At 40.3% G+C, this 25,321-nt stretch overlaps 2 protein-coding genes across 22 annotated transcripts in view; both read left to right on the forward strand.

Moving 5' to 3' along the window:
- Positions 1 to 19: 19 nt before the first annotated feature.
- Positions 20 to 11,296, forward strand: LOC309718299 (protein transport protein Sec24C). The gene is made up of 21 exons (XM_082553387.1): positions 20 to 251; positions 567 to 1,262; positions 1,356 to 1,414; positions 1,695 to 1,748; positions 2,046 to 2,157; positions 2,300 to 2,427; positions 2,561 to 2,696; positions 3,230 to 3,339; positions 3,448 to 3,560; positions 3,641 to 3,829; positions 4,713 to 4,809; positions 4,928 to 5,026; positions 5,155 to 5,322; positions 5,841 to 5,937; positions 6,017 to 6,165; positions 6,342 to 6,480; positions 7,250 to 7,371; positions 7,484 to 7,663; positions 7,985 to 8,182; positions 10,168 to 10,257; positions 10,763 to 11,296. Exons 2-21 carry the CDS (start codon positions 614 to 616, stop codon positions 10,901 to 10,903), a joined length of 3,030 nt encoding a protein of 1,009 aa, XP_082409513.1. The 5' UTR covers positions 20 to 251; positions 567 to 613; the 3' UTR covers positions 10,904 to 11,296.
- A 4,800-nt stretch (positions 11,297 to 16,096) lies between these two features.
- The window catches only part of camk2b1 (calcium/calmodulin-dependent protein kinase (CaM kinase) II beta 1), an 82,215-nt gene continuing 72,990 nt past the window's right edge, over positions 16,097 to 25,321 (forward strand). For all 21 annotated transcript variants that reach the window (XM_082555489.1, XM_082555501.1, XM_082555495.1 and 18 more), the window contains exons 1-2: positions 16,097 to 16,406; positions 23,269 to 23,363. In XM_082555489.1, coding sequence (XP_082411615.1) covers positions 16,345 to 16,406; positions 23,269 to 23,363 — 157 coding nt within the window. In that variant the 5' untranslated portion in view covers positions 16,097 to 16,344. The remainder of the gene's footprint in view (positions 16,407 to 23,268; positions 23,364 to 25,321) is intronic.

The raw sequence follows: 25,321 nt of genomic DNA on the forward strand, positions 1-25,321 counted from the left end.
GACAAACGGAAACGTGAGACTTTCCAGCGTGATGACGCTTCCATTGCAGTGAGTCTCAGGTGTATAACGGGAACCGGGGATGCTGGAGCTACTATCAAACGCTTACAAAACTACTATTATTGCATTCGTGCATTCTTCTACATTTTAATATAACGTAAAGCATTTCGCTTCCGGTGTAGGGGAGGCGAAAATGAGGACGCAAATGTTCAAGTGCTGCATGCGGAGCCCGCCGTTTCCTTTGATGTCCGAGGGTATTAAGTCTTTTATAACCGAATATGAATTTGTTTCTAGAGTCATTGGTGTTTTATCTCATCGTGTTTGCTTATGTGTACTGTTACTGATCTGTTTCATGATCATTTAGATCCGGTGCTATCCGAAGGACAGCTAGCGGTTATGTAGACTCGACAGTTTCTGCTAAAATTTGCTTAAAAATCATAGAAACTGAACTCATAGCGAAAAATCTGTGTTTTTGAAAATGCAACGTATTCCAAAATCTAACCTGTGTCAGTGGAGAGCGCAGGATCACATTACAACCCTCCTGATATATTTTTCTGTTTTCTCTTTAGGTGACGCCTCCAAAACGAAATACACCTATCAGTGATGGTTATGGAGCATGATGGACGTCCCCTCAGCCAATCAGAGCCAGACACCCTGCCAGCCGTGGGCGGGTCAGAAGGACTGGTCCACAGCTTCACCTCCAAGACACCTCTTTGACCCTCTGCCCAGCTTTCAGCATCTCAACCTGAGGTCTCCTTCTGATTACACTCCTTGCTACAACCACCTCCAGATGTCCAGCTCCAGCTTCCAGAGAGACTTCACTGTATTTTCACCCAATAACAACAATCCTCATAACAGCTTGTTACATGTTAATAACACCGACCACAGTGTGCAGCCAGTCATTCCTGATGTTTCAGCCACGATTCCAGCTGCAAGCCAAGGAGGTAACATGAATGAAGACATTCGTCCTTGTGACACCCAATGGACATCACTTCATTCCCCTCACAACCCTTACCAAGCTGTAGCTCAACATTTCCAGCATCCCTACACACAGCAGGATTCAGTAAATGGACCTCAGTCACCACATCAAAATCATTTGCCCATTAGGCCTCCTTTATATGAAAACGAGAGTCTACAGTGTATACCTCAGCCTGGATTTGAGGGAGCAAATGCCAGATCATCTGCAGTATTTACTCACAATCATGCCTCGCCCACATCTCCCATCGAACAGCAGCCTCAGTGGACACTTCCAGCACACTCTGGAGGTGAGTTCATTAATATTAATCAGATGTCATGTGCTGTAGTGTGAATAAAAATAGACCACTTATTACTATTCTGGATCTCCCCTTTCTCCCCAGAAAACATAAACCAGTTTGTTCCCACTGCAGCTGCACAGGTCAAAAGCTTCACACCTCAGGTGAGGAAACATCTAATATTAAATATGCATATATATAATTCTAATAATTTATAGCAAAATAATTTCTTAGTCTTTAGAACCCCATAAATTTAAGGAAGTTGTTTATAAGTTTCTAACATTATAAGCTAACTTCTTCACGTGTGTTTACTCTGCTGTAAAACTGAGGAACCTTTATTCTTTAGAATCAGAAACTAGGTTGAACATCAGCTCGTGTTGACTCTGTTATCACCTGTGTGTCATCTTAGCTCTGAGAATGAGCTTTTACCTTTCCTCTCTGCAGTCTCTTAACTCTGAATCTCGTTATGGTCTGGACCCAGAGCTACTGCCTAGCGCTGTAAGTTCTTTTATCCTCTTACCTTTCTGTCTTTTCCTAACTAACTCCTGTCTGCTCCTTTAAAGTGAAGAACAATTTTCTCTTCAACTTCTCTCAGGCTTTTAGTCTGAAGGACGATGCATGTTCTCTCCCTAATATGTCTAATTTCCATTAATGTAAAGTATCGTTAACTATTTCTGCTTGTTTCTTTTGCAGCTTAGTATTTATCCTTAATTCCATGCATTTACACGTATATGTCTTTCCTCTGAAATGTTAACATATTCTTGCTTCCACCTCTTGTTTCTCTCTTGGCCTTAGGTGAAGGTGATGACGGAAGACAAGGCTGAGTGGGAGGGGAAGGTTTTTACCTCTGAGCCTTTTTCCAGTCTTCCTCCATTGGCAACTACTTCCTGTATCGTAGAGGACAGAGGTGAACACACACAAAACTGTCTGTATTCCTAAATTTATTTTATCCAGCACTCTGGTTGCAGATGGCATATTCACCAGTGCATCACCATTACTTAAAACCTGCATCCCATCTTTGATCCTCTGTGTGCTTATCTCTGTTGTAGGTAATGCAAGTCCTTTTGCCATCCGCTCCACTTCGTACTGTGTGCCCTGTGAGGGTCAGGCCGCTCTGCTTAGCTGTCTGCCGCTGGGCGCTCTGATCACCCCTCTGGTAAAACAAAGTGCTGAAGAGGTTAGTTTCTCGCTGCTCAGTTTGCTTCATATTCTGTTAAAAATGGAGATGAAGCTACAATACTGTTGCTATAATTAACTAATATGGCATTTAGATATTAGATGCATTAAATGTGTTTGTTTGTTGCCTCTAGAAGCCTCTCCCACTGTGCAAAGAGACAGAGTGTGTTGTGGGCTGTGGGGGGTGTGGAGCTTCCATGTGTCCAGCGATGGGCTGGCAGGATTGTGGTCAAAGGTTTTACTGCCCCTTCTGTGGCAAACTCAGTGAAGGTAAGATTTAACAGAGAGAAGGTAAACTCACAAATACCAAAAATACAAAAAAAAACTATATTTGATTAAATTCAAATACACTAAACTTCATCTATGCAGTAGTTATGTGGTCTGTACAAACACTAAGGGCAGTCGTGTATTCCAGGGGTCAAGCTCAATAATAAAGGAGGCAGAACATTTGTAGTCATTGTCCCAAGGCTCTGGACCTTTAACTCCTTGCTTTCACTTTAAATTAAATTAAATTTGTACTGTCTTTTGTTTCCTTCAATAGTTTGTTTTTTAGCAACTTTTTCTACACTGTACTGTTTATTAACAGAAAAATATTTTGTGTCTTTTTGACCTGAAGACTTTATGGATTTATGGAACGTACTTGTTTGAGTAAAAATACTTAAAATATTGGTGGAATGAAGACAAGTAAGAAGTTTAAAAGCCATTTCAGTGTATTGAACTGCTGTGGACAAACTGAGTGTAGTTTGTTGTATTTTGTTGCTTTTTGTGTAGCTGCAGTTTGTCTGGCTTCTCTTGTGTTTCAGTACCATGGCAGCACTACCAGCCTACCAATGGTGTGAATGGGGTTCGGCTTGATAAGGAGAAGAGGCCTGAACTCAGCACGGGGTCATATGAAATCCTCAATTCTCAGAAGGTTACCCATTTACAGTTTTGTTTGCACGTTGATGATCATTAGCTGCTCTTGAAAACAGGCTTTGTGAAATTTAAGTACAACTGTGACACGCTTGTCATATTGTTTCAGGGGGAAGCTGCTGCACTCCTTCTAGCCATAGATGTGTCTGTCTCAGCACTGAGAGGAGGACACTTGGAATTTGTAACACAACAAATACAAATGCTGCTTAACTCTATGAACAGGTAAAACAGTGTTCAGTAATATTCCTGTGCAATTTTGATAAATCCTGGTTTGTCTTTAAGGTTTCATCCTGTGTGTTTAGGGAGGATGGTGATGCTTTAGATGTCCGTGTTGGTTTGATGACGTATGACAGCAGGATCCACCTCTACGACCTCACTCCTGAACTGTCCCGCCCACACATGCTGGTCATCACAGAGACAGAAGACCTGCAGCTTCCTGTGAGGGAAGGACTTCTGGTGCCCCTCAAAGACTGTATCAGCAGCATCGACAGGTAACAGAGATGCTAACAGTTTTTTCAGATGTATTTTGCCGAGTCTGTATGACGAACTGATGCAGTGGTGCTACTTTGTTCATGTCAGTGTTTCATGTTTCACTCTTTCAAGTAATATTTTATCTTTTATTGGTAGCAAAGCAGGCAATCAGCACAGGCAACCACAACGTTTGAGGTCCATGTTGATAAAAAGCTGTGGAATTTGGCACATTTGTCATGGTTACTCCCCTGATCTCATTCAGTGGCCTTGACCACTGTGGTGCCACAAATGCTGCAGTCACTATAGTGAAAACGCTGGCTGGAGACTATAGAACAGGCAAAATAATTGCAAATGTATGCAATAAACCTGCAATCGTGTTGCCTTTGAAATGATTGCTTCAAACACAGGTACCAGGTGTGCGACCATGTGGGGTCAAGCTGGCATTTACATGCAGGCTGTTTCTGATAATGCAGCAATTAACTTGACCCATCACAAACAGGTGAACTCTGTCTTATTGCCATTTTATTTCTCACCTTTCCTCGTTTACAAAAATTAAACTCATGAGCTGTTTTTATGGCTTAAAAAGGTAGATAATAGCCCTATTACCCTAATAACCCTAACCCATGGTAGACATGTTTTTAGGAAAACAATGCTAGTATGCTAATTACCACAAAACCCTGGCAGGCAGGCGGTTAGGTGTCATTTACATTCAAGTTTGTTAATGCACTTACTTAGAAAGTCACCCAGGAATTTCAAATTGATACCATAAGTGCTAGGAGGCTGATTGGTAGCACTTGCAGAGCACTTGCAGGTGCCACTGTTTTTAAACTCTGATGTAAGTATAGTCTTGTCTTGATGTCTTTTATGAGTTTCACAATCTGTTTGTCTCTGTTCTTCATGCAGCGTGTTACAACTCGTTCCTCAGTTCAACACAGAAGGAACTGACTCCGGTGGAGTTCCCATGGAGCTGCCTGTCAAAGCAGGACTTGCTGTACTACAGGTTTGGCATAACTGCACTAAACTTCATTAGGCTAAATGTCACAATTAAAGGTTTTTCTTTGTGCGATGTGGCTGCATTAAATATTGATAAAATCATAATTGACTGTATTACAAACTAGGGTCTGGGTTGTCCTGGCAAGCTGCTGATCTTCCATACTACCTCTCTGATAGAGACTGGACATACAAGCTCAGGCTTCTTTGGCACCAACAAACCAAAGGTAGACTATCTCAATGCCATAAGGTGTAAACATCTGTGGGTACTAGGGTCGCAATGTAACCGTTGAACTCATCCTTGGTGAATGACCCCTCACCATATGTAAATTTCTTTCTCCTCCCCCTCCCACAGTCCATCTTTCAGCCATCAGAACAGGCCGTGTCAGTGGTCAAGGAGTGCGTCCATCAGGGATGTGGTGTTCATCTGTTTGTCCTCTCTCACCAAGATGTGGGTGGGGCTTGGCCAGGCAACATTCCATATTTGACAGGTGGAGCTCTGCACACTTACAGCCACCTCCAGGTAAATCAGCAGCTTTTCCTACTGTTTTACTGAGAATTCCACAAATGAAATGGTTAAAATCCTGGACGTTGAATAATACTGAATTAAGTGATGGTTGTAAACACCGCAACATCAAACATGGCATATTTATAACCATGAAGGTTGCCACATGGGAGACACAGTAACAAAAATGACACTACACTAAAGTCCAGCTCAATTTAAAGCCTACAGCCTGCAGTTAGTTATCCTAATGGGGTGACAAATTACATTCTGCTTCACTATTACAAATCTTGTTTAAAATGTGTGTAAATACATGTGACAAATTGTGCTTTTTAAACCAAGAATAAAAACGAGTTCTAGATCCTTACATCAGCAGACAAGCAGATGGAACTAGAAAAAAGGCATCCAGAGAAAATTAAAGAGGCCATCAGATTTATCAGTACTGCAGGAGGTCTTTTATCTGTATCTGTATAATGACGATTTGGAAAATGTTTTGTGAGGTCTGGTTGTAAACTGGTATTTTTTTATATGCTCCACAGGGAGAATTGGACAGAGAGCGTTTCAGCACTGATCTAAAGAGGACTGTAGAGACGCACACAGGCTACAAGGCTGAGCTCAGGATATTTGTCAGCAAAGGTGAGATTTATTTCTTAGTTAAGATTTTGCAGGGAGTGCTCTGCAGAAATGCTTCCATTACTTGTACGCGTCTCACTAGATTTACGCGTGTCCGGCTGTTACGGGCTGTTTGTTCCTGGTTCTAACCCTGGACGTGTCACTTTGGCCACCCTCGACACGTGGACCACACTGGCTGTGGAGCTCGCACACACCAGAGCTCTGGATGAGACGAGGGGCGTAGCCATACAGGTGGGTCTGTCATTTAAATCCATTATAGTGACAATTTTAAAGCTTTTTTGCTGATGTAGTTTACAAATAAGGTGATATCGATGTATCGATGAAACGGTAACTGCACATACTGGGAACCAGTTTACATGTTAGCTGTACACTAAACCTGTTTTTTTCCCTTTTGTCCTGTGTGTCAGGTTGTTTTATCTTACACCCTCCAGACAGGAGACCGGAGGACCAGGGTTCACACTCTGACCCTGCGGTGCTCACGTCAGCTACAGGACACCTTTCGTCACTACCAGGCTCAAACACTACTCACCTTCTACTGCAAGAAGAGTAAGGAGTTTGCACTGTTCACGGGTAGACTGTTAGAGCTGTCTTTGATCTTTTCTAACTTTATAACAATATAAATTATATTGTGTGACAAAATCTGCCTACACACAAGTTAAAGGAAGGAGTCCTGCTGGGATTTCTGCTCTACTTTCATGTAATATGAAGACTCAGAGAGCAGCAGCCTTCTGTCACTCGATAAACAGAACAGGAGCAGAGAGCAACACCAAGGAAACGAAAGTCAGATTAAACAGCTTTCTGCTTTTTAAGACGAATAAATAACTAAATCCTTAAAGTGAACAAATATTCAAATACTAAAATATTTAGGTGAGTCAATCCTAAACATAATGAAAATTGCATGAAAACCTGAAATTAATCAATATACAATTATCTGCGCTCAATAATCTGTAATATTTTTTAATATTATTATTAATAAAAATATGACGTCATTAAAACCACCTATCTCGTGCTATTAATCATCTGTTTACCAGTTTTATTTGGGGTTTTTGTAAGTCTGTGCAATAGTAAGTTTATCTCTTTAAAAGCTTATAGATGCAGCTTTACAGTCTCTCATGTGGCATCTTGGTAAAATTATTCACTCGCCCCTGTAAAGTGATGGCATTTACACTGAGGTCTGAATGAAGCTTGATGTAAAGATTCTGAGGTATTGATGTTGTCTTCTCTTCTTTTAATAAAGGCACCAACATCCTCATAAATATTAACATCTGAAGCTACCAAATGATATTCAAATGATGCCTTCGTTCTGTCTGGTCAGTGTACTGTGCAGTACAGGAGCGCCCCCTGCAGGAGCTGAGGGAGGAGCTGCAGACGGAGGTTACGGAAGCGCTGGCGTCCTATCGAAAACACTGCTGCTCTGCTTCAGTGTCCGCGGGGCAGGTGAGAACATTGCGTACACATGTCCCGCTTTTTATGGTTTTATTATATTGCACATAGTTGAATTGTTTTGAATCTTGCTGACCATACGTACTGCACTGTGTGCGTCCTGTAGCTGGTTCTTCCTCAGTATCTGCGAGCTCTTCCTGTTTACATCAACAGCCTGAGGAAGAGTGAAGTGCTGCTGCCAGGCTTGAGGAGCTCCATCCATCAGCGCCTGCAGCAGCGCTGCCAGGTGCTGCGCATGGACACCTGCAGCACTGCCACACACTTCTACCCTCTGCTGCTGCCTCTGGTCAGTGCCATCAACACATGGGAGTTTGTCTTACATGTCTTTATTCTGTTAAATAAAGGTGTTCTTGATCAGAGTGACGCTAATATGTCAGGATAAAGTTGTGATAAAGTAACTTCAAAATAGTGTCAGATGCTCATTTGGATGAAGCAGAGAGAAATGGTTAGAATTTAAAATAGCAACGCTATGTATTTAGTAAGTGATTGCTCCTTTAAATAGTCACCATTAGCTTAGCCTTTGCACCATTGGACAGTTCCACTTCTGCCATTTTGAGCTTTGAAGACTTTTACTAAATTCAGCTTTTCACTCCTCCGTCACCTGCAGCCTTTATCAACTGACAGCTCCAACCTTCCAAAACCAGAGGAGGCACTGCGCTGCTCTGCAGCTAGCCTGGAGCCCAGAGGTCTTTATTTGGTTCATACACCCCTCACGCTGCTGCTATGGGTGGGCACCCAAGTCCCAGCATGCACACTGGTTGAGCTCTTCAACACCAGCTGTTTTTCATCCCTGCCCTCTGGAGAGGTGAGGATTGAGGAAAGATATGGATGCATAGAAGAGATTATGTCAGATTTTAGTGGCATTTAAATTTTCTTTCTTTATGATGATAAATATAGTTATTACTTTATTGTAAATAAACTGTGATCACTATAATAACTGATTTACAGAGCAGAGCTTTGTTATTTTGATGGAAAGGGTCACAGAGGTCTACCATAATGTAATTTCTGCTCTCATTTTTGATGTACTCATTAAAATGAGTCATATTTAATAACATTACATTTTCAAAAACAACTTCATTACAATAACATATACACAGAAAACACTATGCATTTATGAGGGCATGGAGATAAAAGATAAGAGGCACACCGTACAGTCGCTTCCCACATCAACACCACATGAATCGGATGAATGATTTATTTTCTGCAGTTACAGCAGAGACTAAAGCGCTGCAGTCGTCGTGCATAAACAGGCAAACATGAACTAAAGGGACTGAAGCTGGCTGCTTATTTGAGTGAAATTAAATGTATCAAGGGAGGTTGCTGCAGAGGCAATGCTTTTTCAGTTTTACATCTTCACTGTTTTATTTCATTCTGACCGCTGAACCCTCGCTCTGCTGCCCCCCTGGACACTAAAATTACCGTCAACATTTCAGCTAGTTTTATAGTCGGGCAATATTTCTCCCATGGAGGTGATCACAAGTCAAAAACCTCTGAGCATGCAGCTTTCTAATCCTGCAACCACCTCACAGAGAGTGAAGAATGGGGTATCTGTTATAAGAGCGCAGAGAAGATGAATAGAGATGCACACCGTGTGGTCACTTACTGGTGGAGCAGCACATAAAGCAGAGATTTTTTAGCCCATTGTGACCATGGAGGCCATTAAAGCAAAGCAGCCATCGTGTTAAAAAATAAACTAAATGCACTTAAACTGGAAGCGCGTCTGATCATCAGAGATTACTCCAGAAACAAATGCCATTCAGTGTAACATGAATGCTTGTCTAACCAGAGCTCACAGCATAATCATCTGGGTTGGGATGCACGCTCAATAATCCGAGTAAAACCCAGGAAAGTTGATTCTGTTTATCTGCAGCTCTTTCACTCATCCGAGTGACTTCTTCAGTCTCAGCTGACTGCAGGTTTCACAGTCTTTTAAACAGTACAGCTGCATAACAACCGAGACTATCACCACTGACTAACAATGAGCCATGAGCTCAGTCTCTTTAAACGTATACTTTCCCGTCAATTCAGAGTTATCGAATCACATGACAGAGAAAGCAAGTCGAAAAAACTCCACACAGAAGGGCCCAGCTGTAACGTTAAATGTATGATTTAGCGTCTTTTCTGATAATTGAACTTGTCTGGACTCCACCAAAGAACCACCTAAGTTTCCTGATCCTGCGAGCTCGTTTCTTCTGGAGGAAATCCTGAAGCATGAGCGTCGTCCACACCAAGGTGCAGCTGCTTCACTCTATAAAACTTAGTGGCCACAGATGCACTCCAGGACCTTGAGGGAGGATTCAGCAGTGTCATGTTGGATGTTAGGAGTAAGATAGACCACTGATGCTGCGAGCACTGTTTCTGACAGTCCTGCTTGTTTATTTAGAGGTGCACTAGCTCACCATCAGTGTTAGTGAGCCTTTTGGTCATAGTTTGCATGACTGAATTAACAAACAGTAAGGCCATCATTCTGTAATCATTTTAATATGTGTGTGTGGGGGAGGGAGTTTAACTGTCCTACTCTGTTGAGTCAGTAGATGTTAGTCAAAAGTGGCCAGAGTAAAAAAACAAAACACAAAAGCCCATAAAACTGTTAAATCTCAGCTCTTTTAGTAAAAAAAGAAAATGCAAGTACATAAAGTGATGATTGCTTTTGTTTGTAACAAAGTGCTATAAAAACACACCTATGAAAATGTCATCCACAAAGCAGTTTATGTGGAATGAGAAGTTCTTTTTAAAAAAAAATATTTTTCAGGTGTTTCTTTTTAATTTTTGTTCCATTTTTTCCTCCAGACCAAGCTGCCAGTTCTGGAAAACCATCTGTCCATCAGTATCCGATCCCTGATCAACACACTGAACTCAGGGGCATCGTGCACCCGCAAGGTGAGCGGCTGTGTCAACTGCAGCTGAAGGCTGAGTTTATTTGTTTAGACAGCATCACCCCAGTATGATGACCTTATGTTACACATCTGCTGTCATCTCAGCGAGTTCAGTCCACATCTGTTCCCAGCTCTCATTTGAGCTATAAACCTGCACGCTGAGATACACTGCTTCTTTCAGGAATGGTGATGCTGTTTTGTACAGAATCAGTCAGGCAACAGTTTTGTAGAGGCTTATTTATTATCTGGAACATAAACTCCTCTGGAGAAGGTGAGTTATGTATCAGCTGCAAGCTGAAATCTTGCAAGAAAGTTTCCCTGCAGAGCCCGATGCCTTCTTCACAGCAGCACCCTGTGATTTCAGGTCATAGACACAGACGGGGTTAGCTGCAGAAACTCGTGTTTTGAGTCTTGGTGTGTATATGTAATGCAGCTGTGTACAGATTAGCACGACTTAAGACCGGAGACGCTTTCGAAAGCGTAACCTCCTGCGTATCGTTCTTTTTCAGCTGTGGGTGGTAAAGCAGGGCGACAGTTGCGAGGAGGCCCTGCAGCGCCACCTTGTGGAAGACAAGAGCCCCAATGGAGGCGCGTCCTACGCAGACTTCCTCTACCATCTCCATGTCAACTCTGTCCGCCTGCTGCAGTGACACACACACATATTTACAGATGTGGATACAACGTCTTTAACACAAGACGAAACCACAGAGTATCCACCTCAAACAACAACCACAGGAGGATCAAAGCTCTCATACAGTAATGTAATCGAGTAATGAGGAAAGTCTATAGTCAGATATATAAGGAATGCATGGAGACATTTCAAATGATGCAATATTTGATCTGTTGAAGGACTGCTGTGATATTATTTATGTTTGTGTGACTTCTTTTGTTTTGAATGGACTGTTCATTTATTCCTCTATCGTGGAAAGTCTCTAATCTTTGCCTGAGATTTTTGTGTACGTGTGTCTCAGTGTGTGTGCGATGCCCAGAATGTGTTTCTGTGTGAGAAATATGTCCAATAAATAAATGAACTCAGTCAAGAAGGGAAGTTTCAGGTGTCATCTTGCAGCAGCAGATTCATTTGTGGCCAAAGGGGCAACTGTCTAATGAGTCCACGTGGCTGATAACATTAATTCACAGCAATTATGTTGCTACAAGCAACACTCAAGCATGTTGCTGAAGCATGGGCGAGGGGCTGCGGGGGGCACGTGTAGTTTGACTCACTCTGTGAGGTTGTAGTTGAGCCCTGGGTGCTTTGAGCTAAATGCCAACAATTGCTCATTGGCTCTCAACAGAAAATGTGTAAAAAAAAAAAAAGTTTCAGGTTTCTTTCATAAAGTGCATTGGACCAACAAACCATGGTGGTGCTACTGCAAAGAATACGAGAACAACGGAGTTTTCTCAGAAAACAGCAAATATAAACCTTGTGATTTGGGTGAAACTACACAGTGTCATAGAATTACTGAAGGTATTGTCTTCGTATATTTTGGGAACTGTAAATTTACCTCGTCCACGAGTCATTCTTTGAAATATCTGAGATTACTTATTTCAGACCAACACCTCTTGTAATCTCTTCTTGTGAGGAAAGGTTTTATTGACAGAAGTGCTTAAGTAGAAAGGTGCTTATTTTTAAATAACCTATGAAGATTTGATCTCATAACGACAGAGTTTAAAAGGTCAGTGCTGTAATAATATTTGTCCTGCAGCGAATGGTTTCTTTCAGAGGTAATCTGATTACCAGCAGCCATCTGGGCCTGCATCAAACTCTGTCTCATTCTTAGTCCTCGTGTCTCTGATCTCACAGCTTTTATTTTTAGATCTTGTTACCTTCTTATCCTCCCAGATTCTCACGATTAATCAGTTATTTTTTTGTGTGCATTTCTCTGAAGAGTATTTGTTTCTGTTCTAGCCCATTTCAGGCTTTGCCGGCCAATTTCACAATGTCCTCTGTCCAGGTCTTGAGTCCAGCTCATTAAGAAAAGACGCAGATAGAACATTCAACATTCATTATTAGTCCGCGTGTCCTTCCAAGAAATCTGCTAACTGCTGAGTTGATGTCTGTAGTTTTTATTGGCAGTGTGTAGGCTTTTCACGCATTTTGGGTAGAGCTCAGATCAGTGAAACCATTTTCACTAAAGAGGATGTGGACCTCAGGAGTAGAGGTTAAACTGCAACCAGTCATTGTCCAACACTATCTGAAATGAAACTTGACTTCTTGGGAGAGTCCAGACGGTGATGAGGGACAAAAGCTGTGGATAATCTGAATCCTCACAAATAAGTAAAATAAACAAAATTTAAAATAAAAACAATGTGGTAAAGAAGGTATTCAGATCCTTTACCTAAGTTAAAGTGCCAAAACTGCGCTTTAGAAATAAGCTATAAAATATATACTGAGGTAGAACACTTTAGTAAAAGTACTTTTACATACGCTTAACATTAAAGTAGCCAGTACTAAATACAGTTTTGCACTTTTTCATACTTAATGAGTTTTTATTATATTTCCTGCACAGCTGTGTCCATTACTTGACACATATTTGTTGTTTTGAGGAAGTCACGAAGATGCTGATGTAACTCTTCCTCAAACTTGAAGAGAAAACTTTTATTTACTGCACACATAGCGGCACGTTTTGACAACAGAAACAAGCTCTCTCATATTTGCCCCTATTTGGAAATACGCACCAAGCTGGCGGGAGGTGTGTTCGATTACGTTGTCGCGCTTGCCGTTGGACTGTTTGTCCACCAGAGAGCGACAAAGAGTCGAAGCTCCGCTGCCGCTCAGGAAGCCGCGAACCAACTCAAGTTGACTGCGTCAATTTAGCCGAGCTGATCAGCACGAGACCGGAAATTCATTATTGCTGTTTTCATAATAGAATCCAACATCGTTTCTTAGACGAAAATAAAGACGGATGCACTCATTTGGATAAGATAGGTGAACTATGACATTTAATTACTAATCTTCACAAAGGTGCATGAATAAAATTATTAGATTTAAGGATAAATTATATGCTGCCCAGCTCTGTTTTCTGTCACTTTGCATGCAGCTAAAAAATAGTCCTGATGTGGTGGCATGACCAAAGCGATGGTGAGAGGAGTGGTTTATGCACACACGTCGATATAGAGACTATACTGAGCGCCTCCAAATATTAATGAATGACAATACAAAATAATACCAAATACAAAATTTCTAACTTATTTTTTTTAGATAAAGAATGAGGAAATGTAGGCTGTGCATCATCTTCAAGTATTTCAAAGATTGAACATCACATATTCAAATTGCTCCAAATACACACTTAAATGCATGCAGAGAGAATATAGCTGTATTGCTGATTTTAACCACCAGGAGCATTACAACCCCAAGATAATCTTTGCTGTCAGGACTTAGTATCAAAATATATAGTCAGTACTCTTTTCTGATTTTCAGTAAAAAAAAAAAAAAGGAAACAGTGACGATAACGTTATGGTATTACAACTTTTATCATATTATATAATGGTATTATTTTCTAAAGGCAAATTTGCATTTTCTCTTATTTTCTCACTATAATGCACATTTTTTCAAAAAGCCTCAAAATTATTTTTTGTAAGTAATGAATTTCTGATCAGTTCTTCCTGCTGGAAAAGGGTCCATGTGGTTATATAGCCTAGCCCTTAGCCAGGCTTATCCCACTTTTCGGGTGAGCTTTAATATTTTAGGTGAACCAGTCAATAGTCAGTAGCAATGTTTAAAAATCAAATAACTCTGGGCACTCTTCTTTTTCAAATAGCTAAAATGCTTTTATTCTCATAAGACTGTAAAATAACATGAAAAAAAATAATTTCAGCATACAATCCATTTCATGGAAACAATGGCTGTTTGCTAGTGATACTTTCCATTTGTGCTTTTCCACCGACTGGAATCTTCCACTTGTGGTAATATACCAATAGGAATCATCAGCTTGGAAAATGTGTAGGAATCAAAAAATATGTTAACTTCTAAAAAGCTTTTAGCTGATTGAAAATGCTGCTGAAAGAGTGCTAACAAACACTGGAAAGAGAAGTCATGGTTCTCCCAATATTAGCTTCTCTTCATTTTCTCCCTTTTAAATCCTTTTTTTCCACATCGTGCCAATTTATCCTAACAGTGCTCTTTGCTCTTGCACTGCAGACTTACATGTGGCTCCTAGAGTTTCCAAAAATAGAACAGAAGACAGAGCCTTCACCTCTCCTCTGGATCCAGCTCCCAGTTTGGGCTCGGGAAAAAGACAGACCGTCTCTATTTTTAAGATTAGACCTTTTTTTTTCTATATAACCTTATTAGAGGTGAACCAGGTTAGTGTAAAACATCCTTTAATTTTTCTTTCCTGTCTCTTTGCTATTCTACTTTATATTCTTTCCCCCCTCGCCCTCAGCTGGTTACATATATGGGTGCTGAACACGGTTCTCTGTTGGCATTATATTGACAGACAGCTAAGGATAGTTTGATCGCCTGCAGAGAGCATTTGTTGCCAGATGGAGGCTGTGTCCAAAGTATATGGTACAACTGGTCTTGCTGTCTCTCTTGTTCTGTTGTTGGTCCATCAGCCACAGAAACTGATTGTTAAAACAATGGATTACTGTATTTTTTTTGTCTATCTTTGATGTTTTTTCATGTTTCTTCCAATCACGGAGGACTCTGGAATGGGGGAAAACCTGATTCCTCTCCCTGCTCTGGTTCCACCTTTCAACAAATAAGTATTCAGACTACAAACACCACTACACACTGTTGTGTTTTCAGAGAACTGCATGGGAGTATGTTGGAAAAATACCTACTCAAACAGACACAACCACAAAACGATACCCCTTCCTGACTCTTCGGTCCGTCCGAAGGAGTCTTCCTGTTAAAAGGGAGTTCTTCCTGCACACCAGGAAGAACTGTAGTATTTTAGGGTCTTCATAAATAATATTATGAACAGCATTAACATAAACAATTTAATTGTTTCTGTGGTACTGGTGACATAACCACCTGAGCCCTATGGTCCTGTTTTGGATGCATGGGATGCAACAGGTCTATGCAGAGCAGAATGATGAGGTGTATAAGGTGCAGAAAACCCAAATGTAATGTTCTCCTCTGAGGGTGAAGGGACACAGGAAGTAGCAGTAGAGCATTTTTTCCCTTTATAGACAGGTTAGCAGTGAAGACTAGACAGGGAACAGAGTAAGAGACACAGCAAAGAACTGGGGTCAAACTTCAACCTTGTTTTAACTATAGGACATATGAGTACCTGCTCAACCAGTGAGCTAAACTGGTGCCCAAATATGGGACATTTAAAATCTCTGCCAGACTGCTTCCAAACAGCAGCAGAGACAAAAAAAACCCCAAAACAAAACATTGTGACACTGTAGCCAAAGTGCTTGCTCATAGGGGTCATATGATTGTTGGGTTTTTCTCTGTATGTATTATTGTAGGGTCTACCTTACAATATAAAGCTCCTTGCGACTATTGTTGTTGTGATTTGGCGCTGTATAAATAAAACTGAATTGAACTGAATTGAATCCTGGAAACATTCTTTCTCAAATAATTTTTAATGGAAATATAGCTGAGTATAATATCATTTAACTCATGCAAATACTCCAGTCAGTTTGTTCTTACCATTGCATGAACTGGCATCTTGTTTAAAAAATGTATATAAAACCAACTTTATGCATTTAGTTGGCTGGTCAGGGAAAAAATGCTAAGGCAGTGCTTAGGCTAAATAAATGGCCGTTTAATAGAAAACCAAAGGTTGCAACTTTTTCTTTTTTGAACGTAGACAATGTCAAAGCTTTTATTGTGAAAATCGCAAAAGGAAGTGGCATGTCGTAGCTCAACTGGCTTGTTTATAGGAGCGCAGAGCGCGGTAGCTGTCAGAGAGAGGGAGGGAGAGAGAAAGAGAGATAGAGTGAACACCCACCCAGGCTTCCTCGGCTCTTTATATCAAACCCTCCGTCACTCGGCGCCTCCTAAAAGGCACTTCTCCGCTCCACCGGCCGTCTCGCTGTTGGGCGGACCTGCACTTTTTTTACGCACATTCAGCCCGAACTAACCGCGAATCTTCGGAGTTCATTAACAAGAAGAAGCGAGAGACAGGGGAGAGACATGGCCACGACAACCTGTACGCGATTCACAGATGAATATCAGCTGTACGAGGAGCTGGGGAAGTGAGTATCTGTCGCTGTTTCTCTGTCAAAATTGACGTATTTATTATTTTAGTTGTGCATGTTTGCGGTACAGCTGTCTGCTAGAAAGTGTAGTGTAGTTGAAATGTAGGAGGAGGGCAGGTTTCCAGGCAGTGCAGAGCTGAGCGAGTCTGCAGGCCAGCAGTGTTGAGCGTGTGCGCGCTCTGATGGTGCGCGTGTGTGTGCGCCTTTTCGGGGATGACAGCTCTCAAAGTACACCCCCCCTCTCTCTGTTTAAGCTCACCAAGTGTTTTGTTTGTTTCCTGATCATCACGAGAAACGGACGTCAGAGGCAACAATATTTGCAAAAACGTTGCAACGTTTTTGACGAGTTCGCTCGTTTCACGGTGAAACACGGAGAAACGTGGGGTGTCAGCAGAGTCCTGTGGTGTAACCATTTGAACCACAGATGAAAAGAAGACATCTGCGGTTTATGGAAAGTGCAGTTGCACGCTTTTTTTTTCTTTTTTGAAGACGGAGAGTCGAAGTTTACAGAGAAAAACTAAGGGTTTCACATATGACAGTTGCGGGTATGACCAAATATCAAATTCCTGTCTTCTGCAAAGCTATGCAATAAATATCCGATCAGAAAACCCTTTAAGACTGCATCTCGATTGACCATTTTGTCCTGTTTTATTGCATTGGTTTGAAGTGTGTGTGCTTTACTAACCTTTATATGAACAAACAGCCTTTTTTCCCTAGAAGACATTTTTTTTGCAGCACTATGGTGGCAGATTACACCAGCTAAGATATTCTGCAGTGCAGCAGCAAGCAAAAAAAAAAAAAAAAATACTGTAGGAAAAAACAATCATATGGCAGTGCATATGCAAAATATATTCTAGGTACTATTGTTGTTGTGGAAAGTTTTGATACCATAGGGAATTAAAAGTACTAAATACGGAAACTGAACTCATATTGTTTCATTATTTGTGTAACTAAATACTTCTGTGTATAATAACAGATGGAGGGAAGGGAATAGGTATGTAATATGTCTGAACCTAATCTTTGAACATGACACACGGTGTGTAGTGTGTAGCCCTTAAAAGGGCTGGGCAGTTCATTAAATGTTATTTTAAGTTATGGTTGTGGTGTCCCGTAATTATAAAAAACAAATTATTCGTGATTTAAAAAAAAAATACAAATTAATTGTTTTGCATCGATGCTCTCATTTTCTAGTCATTTAATGACCCAACACACACTTTCCTGTCCAGCAGTGGCTGTTGCTTCTTCCCAGAAGCATGTTTAGTTTAGTTGTTATGTATCAATTTTGTTGTTCGTATTTAATTGGAATTCTACACACCAGCCACTTTGTTAGGTACACTTGTTCACCTGCCCAAATGTTTAATCAGCCAATCACATGGCAGCTACTTGAATTACGCTTGAAGTTGAAACTGGGCATAGTCACCTCTAGGGTTTACAGAAGATGGTCCGAATAAGAGAAAATATCTAGTGAACGGGATTCCTCTGGATGAAAATGCTTTGTTGATGCCTGAGGGCAGAAGAGAATGAACAAGTGCTTTTGAGTTGACAGAAAGGCTACAGCAACTCAAATGACCGCTTGTTACAACCTCTGAACCTTGGAACGCACAACATGTTGGACTCGAAGTAGATGGGCAGACACAGAGTTCCAGTCTAACCAGCTAAGAAGAGGAAACTGAGGCTACAGTTCACAACTGACTGGAAAACTTCTGGCTGGTCTGATGAGTCTCAGTTTCTCTTGTAACATTCAGACGTTAGGTTTAGAATTTGGTGTAAACAACATGGAAGCATGGATCCATCCCGACTCATATTAACAGTTCAGTAATTGTGTAATGGAGCAGGGGCATATTTTCTTGGCATACTCTGGGCACCTTAGTACCATCTGAGCATCCTTTAAATGCCACAGGCTATCTGAGTATTGTTGCTGACCACTTCCACCACTCTGGGACCACAGTGTACCCATCTTCTGACAGCTGCTTCCAGCAGGATGGTGCACCATGTCAGTGCAGCTCAGATAATTTCAAACTGCTTTCTTGAATGTGACGATGAGCTGAGTGTGGTCAAATGGCCTCCACAGCCACCAGATCAGAATCCAAGATAGCTCCATTGGGATGTGGTGGAGCGGGGGATTTGCATCATTGATGTCCACCTGTGATGCCACCGTGACCAAAATATCTGAGGACTGTTTCCACCACCTTGTCTAATCTATGCCACCAAGAATTAAGGCAGTTCTGAAGGCTGAAGGGATTCAATTTGGTTAATCAGTACTCATTTTAAATAATCACAATTTAATCACGATGATTATGAGAGATAAAAAAAATTAATATAGAGGCAAACAAAACTTTTGGTGATTTCATTACAGTAGGTGATCTACACTTGGCACGGGGCAAAGGAGTAAAGGGGACAATTTCAAATCATCCTTCTGTGTCTATTGTTTACTTTGTTGCTGCAGCCCGTCATGCATCTTGTACTGGCATTATTTGATTATCATTCATATCACTCGTTATGTACTGCTAGCTTGATTTGCCTAATGCTGTTTATTCAGCCACCACAGTGATGACAACTTCAATGAGAACACAGAAACAGCCAAGTTATCTGGAGTGAAGTGCAGTTAATGTTGTGTTAGCTTTGTGGCTCTGACAGAATAGAGACTGAACTATGCTGTCATTGAGGAACACTGGAAAAGACCCTAGTGCAGGGCTGTCAAACATAAGGCCTGGGGACCAGAATTGGTCGGACAAAGACTTTAATTTTTTATTTTTTTTTTTTTTACAATAGATCCACAGGTAAAAACAAAACTGCATTTCTTTCATTTAAGTGGTGCTGACAGATTTATTTAATTTACTACAGCAGCATTTCTTTATGATGTTGAAAAATTGAGATGTGCTGTTGAAATTGCACTTCGTTTTCTTATGTTAAGATCTCTCAGTGAATAAATGTTTAGTTAATCTTCTTTACACAGACAGAAAGGGGAGTTTCACTGGTCTGGCCCACTTACGATCAAAGTGGGCTGTATGTGGCCCTCGATGTAAAATGAGTTTGACGTCCCTGCTCTAATGTAATCCACCTCCGTGTTCCAAAGATTATATAATGAAAGATATTTTTCTTTAAGTTTTATTAGCTGTTGCATGATGATGTATAAACATGGAAATCGTGTTTTTCTTGGACTTTGTTGGCTTGAATCTTTAATCTATTTAAAAACAATGGAAAACGAGCCATGTTAAAGTATTCTTTTAATCTATTACGTGTTGTCCTAGATTTATATTATTTACAGGCCTGTGGAAAGATAGCATGATTATTCATAGGTGCGGAGAGACTTTTTAAACATGACGGCATAGTACTATTTTGTACATTTGGAGTGTTAACAGGTGTTTGTGACAGCTCATTTGATGTCTCTCTTCAAAGGCTGGTAAAATACGCACCTAATATGCAAATATGTCAAGAAAAAGTCAAGATTCATTGAAGGATTAATAAAAGGAACTGAAAAGATGCGTCACTAGAAGCCTTTGATTTTGAATATTTACATTCAGTCCTTGCTAACTTAACTGCCATCTTTTTGAGCCAGTTTTATCTGTGATTGATAATGAGAAACAGAAAGTTAGATAAAAAGCATATCTGGTATTTTACCATATCGTGGTGATGATGGGTTTTACAAAGCACACTTAATGCAGGGACTTGTAGCAGAGAGGTAAATTAGTGATTAGTTTATATGAATATTTTTAAGTCATGAATCTAGGTCGCCATTTCAATTTCATGCACTGCAACTGCTGTGAAGCTAATCTAGCCACGGCTGCCATCCATAGTGAAGTGCAATCTATGAATTCTTCAGAGTCTTCACTTACAGGAGGGGAGTGTATATACTCAAGTCCTGTTTCCTTGGTGGGTTATTGTTATTGAGCGAGCATAAATAGACAGAGTCATCGTCTATGTGACTGACTGCTTGTAGAAGACACGGGGCTCAGACTAATTTACAACACTGCATCCTTCCCATTCTCTTTTCATCCCATAAGTAATAAATACTGTTCGCAGGGATCATTATGCCAGCGTAGCTCCAATGCCTCCTGAACCCTATGAGATTTCATTCTATGGTGCCGGCTGTTGATTTGGAAAAGAAAAAAGACATTACAAAGACTGTAACTTATCAAATGCATTGGTTTCGCTGTGTTGAGATAAATCTCAACTTCTACCAGAAACTACCGGCTTTGAAGCTCTGGGTGCATGAGGGACTAAGCTGCACCCCCCGGTATGCAAAAAGCTTTTTCTGTAGGCCCATCTTATTATTCACCCAGGCACCTAAAGCTTGGAGGAAGGAGTGCAGGTGTGAGTGGCTTGGCATCCTTACGGTAACACTCTCTGGAACTTTGTAATACTAATCCAACATCTGAGGAGAGCTAATGATTGTGTGCTCACTCTCTGCTGGTGTCACTTTCTTAGCAGGACTTGTGACATTTAAGCTCGGTCCTTTTGCTTTAGTGTGCTTAGCCCGTTTGTTACAAATATTGCCAGGCTTGTTTTAATAGAAACACCACAGCACCGATTGAGGTGTGCTGAACACTGGCTCCTGGTTAGATAATGCTTCTGTGTTTGTTCTTGCACAGAAGTAATGCACATCATTGCTTAAATTGGTCAAATTGATCTCAATTAGAACACAGATAACAAGCTAAACAGCTTGAAGAACAATAACGTGAACAATCGCAGAGGCTTGAGTGTAGCTTGTGTTTGTCCTTCTGCTGCACAGCTGCTAAAAAGAAGTCTGTAACAGCACAAAGGCTTTTGAAAGACTTTTGAAGACTTTTTAAACAAATTTTTTGTTGTTTGTCTCAGTTAGGCTTGAAACCTAAGTATAGATTTACACATCATACAGTATTTAATTCTTCCACATCAGAGGGAGACTGTAACAGCATACCAGAAGCTCAAACTTATCCAGTTACAAAACCCTTCACTTCTGCAGGCACCAGTGTTTTTCCCTCAAAAATAGTTTAGGCATGTTTAAATCTCTCCATGTCAACTTTCTGGATGTCAGACCACAGTCGTGATTCATGACCTGTTACCCCATTTAACCGTCTATGTGTGTTAAAGCATATTTAGTCCAGACGTTAGATACTTACCTCATGGAGTATGAACTTTCCAAGCACAGCTGTGGAGTTTGGTGTCAGTAGCATATGTGTTTGTTTGTGTGTGTGACTAGTGAGTTTTTTGCTTCAGGCGAGTTGATTCTTTATCAGAATTCTGATTGACAGTAATGACCTTGACGTTGGGGCATTAAATGCACTTCAGCTTGTTGTTGAAAAAGTGATGAAATGCCCTTTGTATTCTAGAGTTTGTGCCTTTTATATAGAAGTTTACCCCAGTGTCAGGTCAGCTGGCCTTCACCTTTGGCACTGACTTTGTTGGCTGTCTGTAACTATCCCAGTGTGAAGGCTGACTAGTGGCACCATTCAACATCAGACTGTTTCACACCCAACTAAATCAAAACCAAGGCTGGACAGGACTGTGTAGTCTTGTCCAGCCTTGGTTTGTATAAGTATATTCAAACATTTGTTTTTGGTTGAGCGTTTATTGAAATTAATGGTTATATTTTGCAGAAATGCATAGATGTAATAGCAAAATTTGGCTTTGGACACTAAAACGAAGGTTTAGATGAGTTGGCAGTAATTCAGCTTTCATTCAGTTTAATTTGATTTATATAACTCCAAATCACAACAACAGTTGTCTAAAGGCACTTTATATTATAAGGTAAAGACCCTTCAATAACACAATACAGTATTATGATTTGATTTTGTGTTTGACTAAACGTGCCTAAACAATACTGAACTTTTGAATCTGGTATGTCAAATATATTGTGTGTTAATTTATACTGGTGGATCTAAAAGGAAAAAAACAAATTCTAAACATCTGTGACGGCGCAGTGAAAAACATTCAGGTATTGGGGCGACATGTGCTGTCCTACAGATGGTCGTTCTCTTTTTCGCTCTCTCTCATTTTTAAAATGTATTATCATTAGTTTTGAGGGGAATATTCTGCTTATTTACTTTTTGCTATTTATTTATTTATTTATTTTGGATTAAAGTAAGACCGACAGTATTTGAAGGTACAAAACATAAGGTGCAAAGACATCATGCTTAAATGTCACAATAGGAGACCTGCCCATAGTCCAGACCTGTCACCCACTGAAAACATTTGGTACATTACAAAACAAAGAAATAAAACATATAACGCAGGAATAAGAACACAAACTACACCAGCAGGTCTCTATGGGTTCCAGGTACAAGACAGTTGGAAACACGGTTGTAAGTGAAACAAATTTTAAGCTTTATGTCCTGACAAAAAGAAAATCATATTCATGCATATCAAACAACATAATATTGATATTGATATATCCGTGATGGGCTAGTGTTGGCTGATAATATGGGCTATGTGACTCTACATCTAATGTGTTTGAGAGACCAGTTTAGCTCTTACATTTTACCAATTTACCTTTCGACATCCCACATGTGTTCGCATTACTTGTATCCTGACTGGAGATCTCATGGGATCTTATTAACTAAGCAGCAAAGTGTTTAATGTGTCCACGGTGAACATGAAAAGTGTTATCAGTTCTGTTATGTTCTGAGTCTGAAAAATGCTCATTCTGCAAAGTTGTGTGCAAATTTGTTCACTCAGCAAAACCTTCACCATGCTCATTATTATCCAAGGTCCATAACCACTCAAGAATTTGCAAGAGAACAATGGTCTCAACTTGTTAATTTATGATAAAGAAATGAAGTGTTGTTTCAGCTGTTAGTTATTTTTTTTCTGATAGAGTTGTCCTATGATAACCATGCATGAAATGTTAGTCAATGGGTTTTTTTTCTGTGTTTTCCAGGGGAGCATTTTCAGTGGTGCGCAGATGTGTTAAGCTGTGCACAGGACAGGAGTATGCTGCTAAAATAATCAACACCAAAAAGTTATCTGCAAGAGGTGAGCACAACTTATTTCAGTGTTATATCACATATGCATCCAGTTCTATTGAATCACAGCTTTCATGGGAGCCAAAGTGTGATCTCAAACAACACCACTGTTTCGATATTTAACTGTTAATTCATGAGCTAAAAGTACAATTTGCAACCATTCAAAAATGACTAAGTTGTTCATAGCTTCTCTGTCCCAGTGGTCACCACCCCCACCTGTAGTGTAGACAGTTATATAAGCAAAATGTAGCAGCAAAATTTGGTTTCCTTCTCAGATGCCACTTCATAGGACAAACTTTTAATTTCTTATAAATCATGTCTGTTTATAAGAAATGGAGGAAGCTGGAAAAGCCCTAGCAGCAGTAGAAACAGCACTGGTATGGTGATGTGACAGTCATACAGTAGGTTTGCTCAACACTGGTTCACCTTTTACACTACCCTGTTTCTGAGTTGTGTTGAGGAACCCCTGGAGAACAAATTGTAGAGTATTGTTCGTGTGCCCTATATACGACTGCAGGAAAGATCGTGGCAGTAATTGTCTTTAAATCAAGTCCAAAGAGTTCAACGTAAATCAGTCAGGACCATTAAAGTCGAAGCTATTTTCAGCTGCAGTAATTTCTATTTAGCTGTATGCGCTATTCTGGGATCTTCCTGCCCTCTACATGCATACATGCAAATGTGAAAAGCAAAGGCGGGCAGAAGAGAAGTAAAACTCAGCACAGCAGAGAACAGAGCAGGCATCACTGATAACCAACCCTATACACACTACTTATCTTGAAACCATCTTGTTTAGTTGTTTAGCTGCAATTCATATTCTGCTGCATGTGTTGCAGGATAATATGGGCGTATCAATAAATCAGTCAGTCTTCAAATACTGGCTTGTATAATAATGTAAAGTGAAAAGGTTTTTCTATATATTGGGATTTTGTTTCTTCTGAATAACATAGACTCTGTAACCACCGTAATTAGTGTCACATGCTACTCAGCCAGTAATGACTTAAGCCAAAGCCAAGGCTAAATGCCTTTGCCACCAAAGCCAGTCGAGCACCACTGTGGTCGCCGTGGCAATTTACACCACCACTTGCCCAGTGTAAATCTCCTGCTGCCCTTGCAGCCTCGTAACTGGAGAACCACTGCCGTGGCCCTGCCAGGTGGCACCACACTGTCACTTGACTGTTACCCTGCCTTGACATACGCTCACCAACGGATTGTGTGTTAAAATGTTGAGTGTGGTAGAAAAGGCATCTTAACAGGCATGAAGCAGAGGGCTTGATCCTGAAATGTCTGTCCTTATCTGCCTTCTCTCCCAAATGTTACCCTCAGTTCGGCTTGTCAGTTTGTAGATGTTAATTTTCTTACCAAACCATTGTTAAAGTATCAGTGCCGTATGCAGACAATTTAAAAAAATTATACTTTGTGTGTTCACGATTATGTGAGCTTCTTAAAGGTCAGGCTCCTGGGTATAAAATTCAATAATAATGTTTGAAAATATTAGACTTGAATGTTTATATAGTCAGGTTAAACTCATGTGTGTTCATCTCCTTTACTAGGCAGACACTTGGAAACAGTGCAGTGTAATAAATAAATGAGATGATGTTGTGATGCACTTTTAGCATTGTATTTCAGCATACTATTTCCAGCTCCAGCAGGCATCAGACACAAATGAGCATTGCTACTGTCACTCATAACTCATAACATTTTGTGCAGTGAAATTACAAATGTGTTTCTGATTTCAAACATTACGAGGGTGGTAGAGGGTATATGATCTGAGCATCTGTATTTATCTTTCTTACTAAGCCGTAACGAAAATATAGTCTAATATTAAACTTTGCAGACAAGCTTTTTATAAAAATTTAAGTTTCTATGAAAAATAGAAGTCGACTGCAACAAACATTGTTCTAATTGTGGTGTCACATTATTCTTGACAGTAATTGTATCTCATTTTTTGCCTGCATTTTATTGCATTGT

The sequence above is a fragment of the Aulonocara stuartgranti genome, assembly GCF_965226115.1.
Source record: "Aulonocara stuartgranti genome assembly, chromosome: 12".
In the NCBI taxonomy this organism is placed as follows: Eukaryota; Metazoa; Chordata; class Actinopteri; order Cichliformes; family Cichlidae; genus Aulonocara; species Aulonocara stuartgranti.

What these genes read in the sequence shown, in the direction of transcription:
- LOC309718299 (XM_082553387.1), top strand. Translation starts at nt 614, where the DNA reads ATGATGGACGTCCCCTCAGCCAATCAGAGCCAGACACCCTGCCAGCCG. An exon ending in ACTTCCAGCACACTCTGGAG is followed by an intron (nt 1,263 to 1,355) that starts GTGAGTTCATTA and finishes CTTTCTCCCCAG; the next exon opens with AAAACATAAACCAGTTTGTT. An exon ending in AAATCCTCAATTCTCAGAAG is followed by an intron (nt 3,340 to 3,447) that starts GTTACCCATTTA and finishes ATATTGTTTCAG; the next exon opens with GGGGAAGCTGCTGCACTCCT.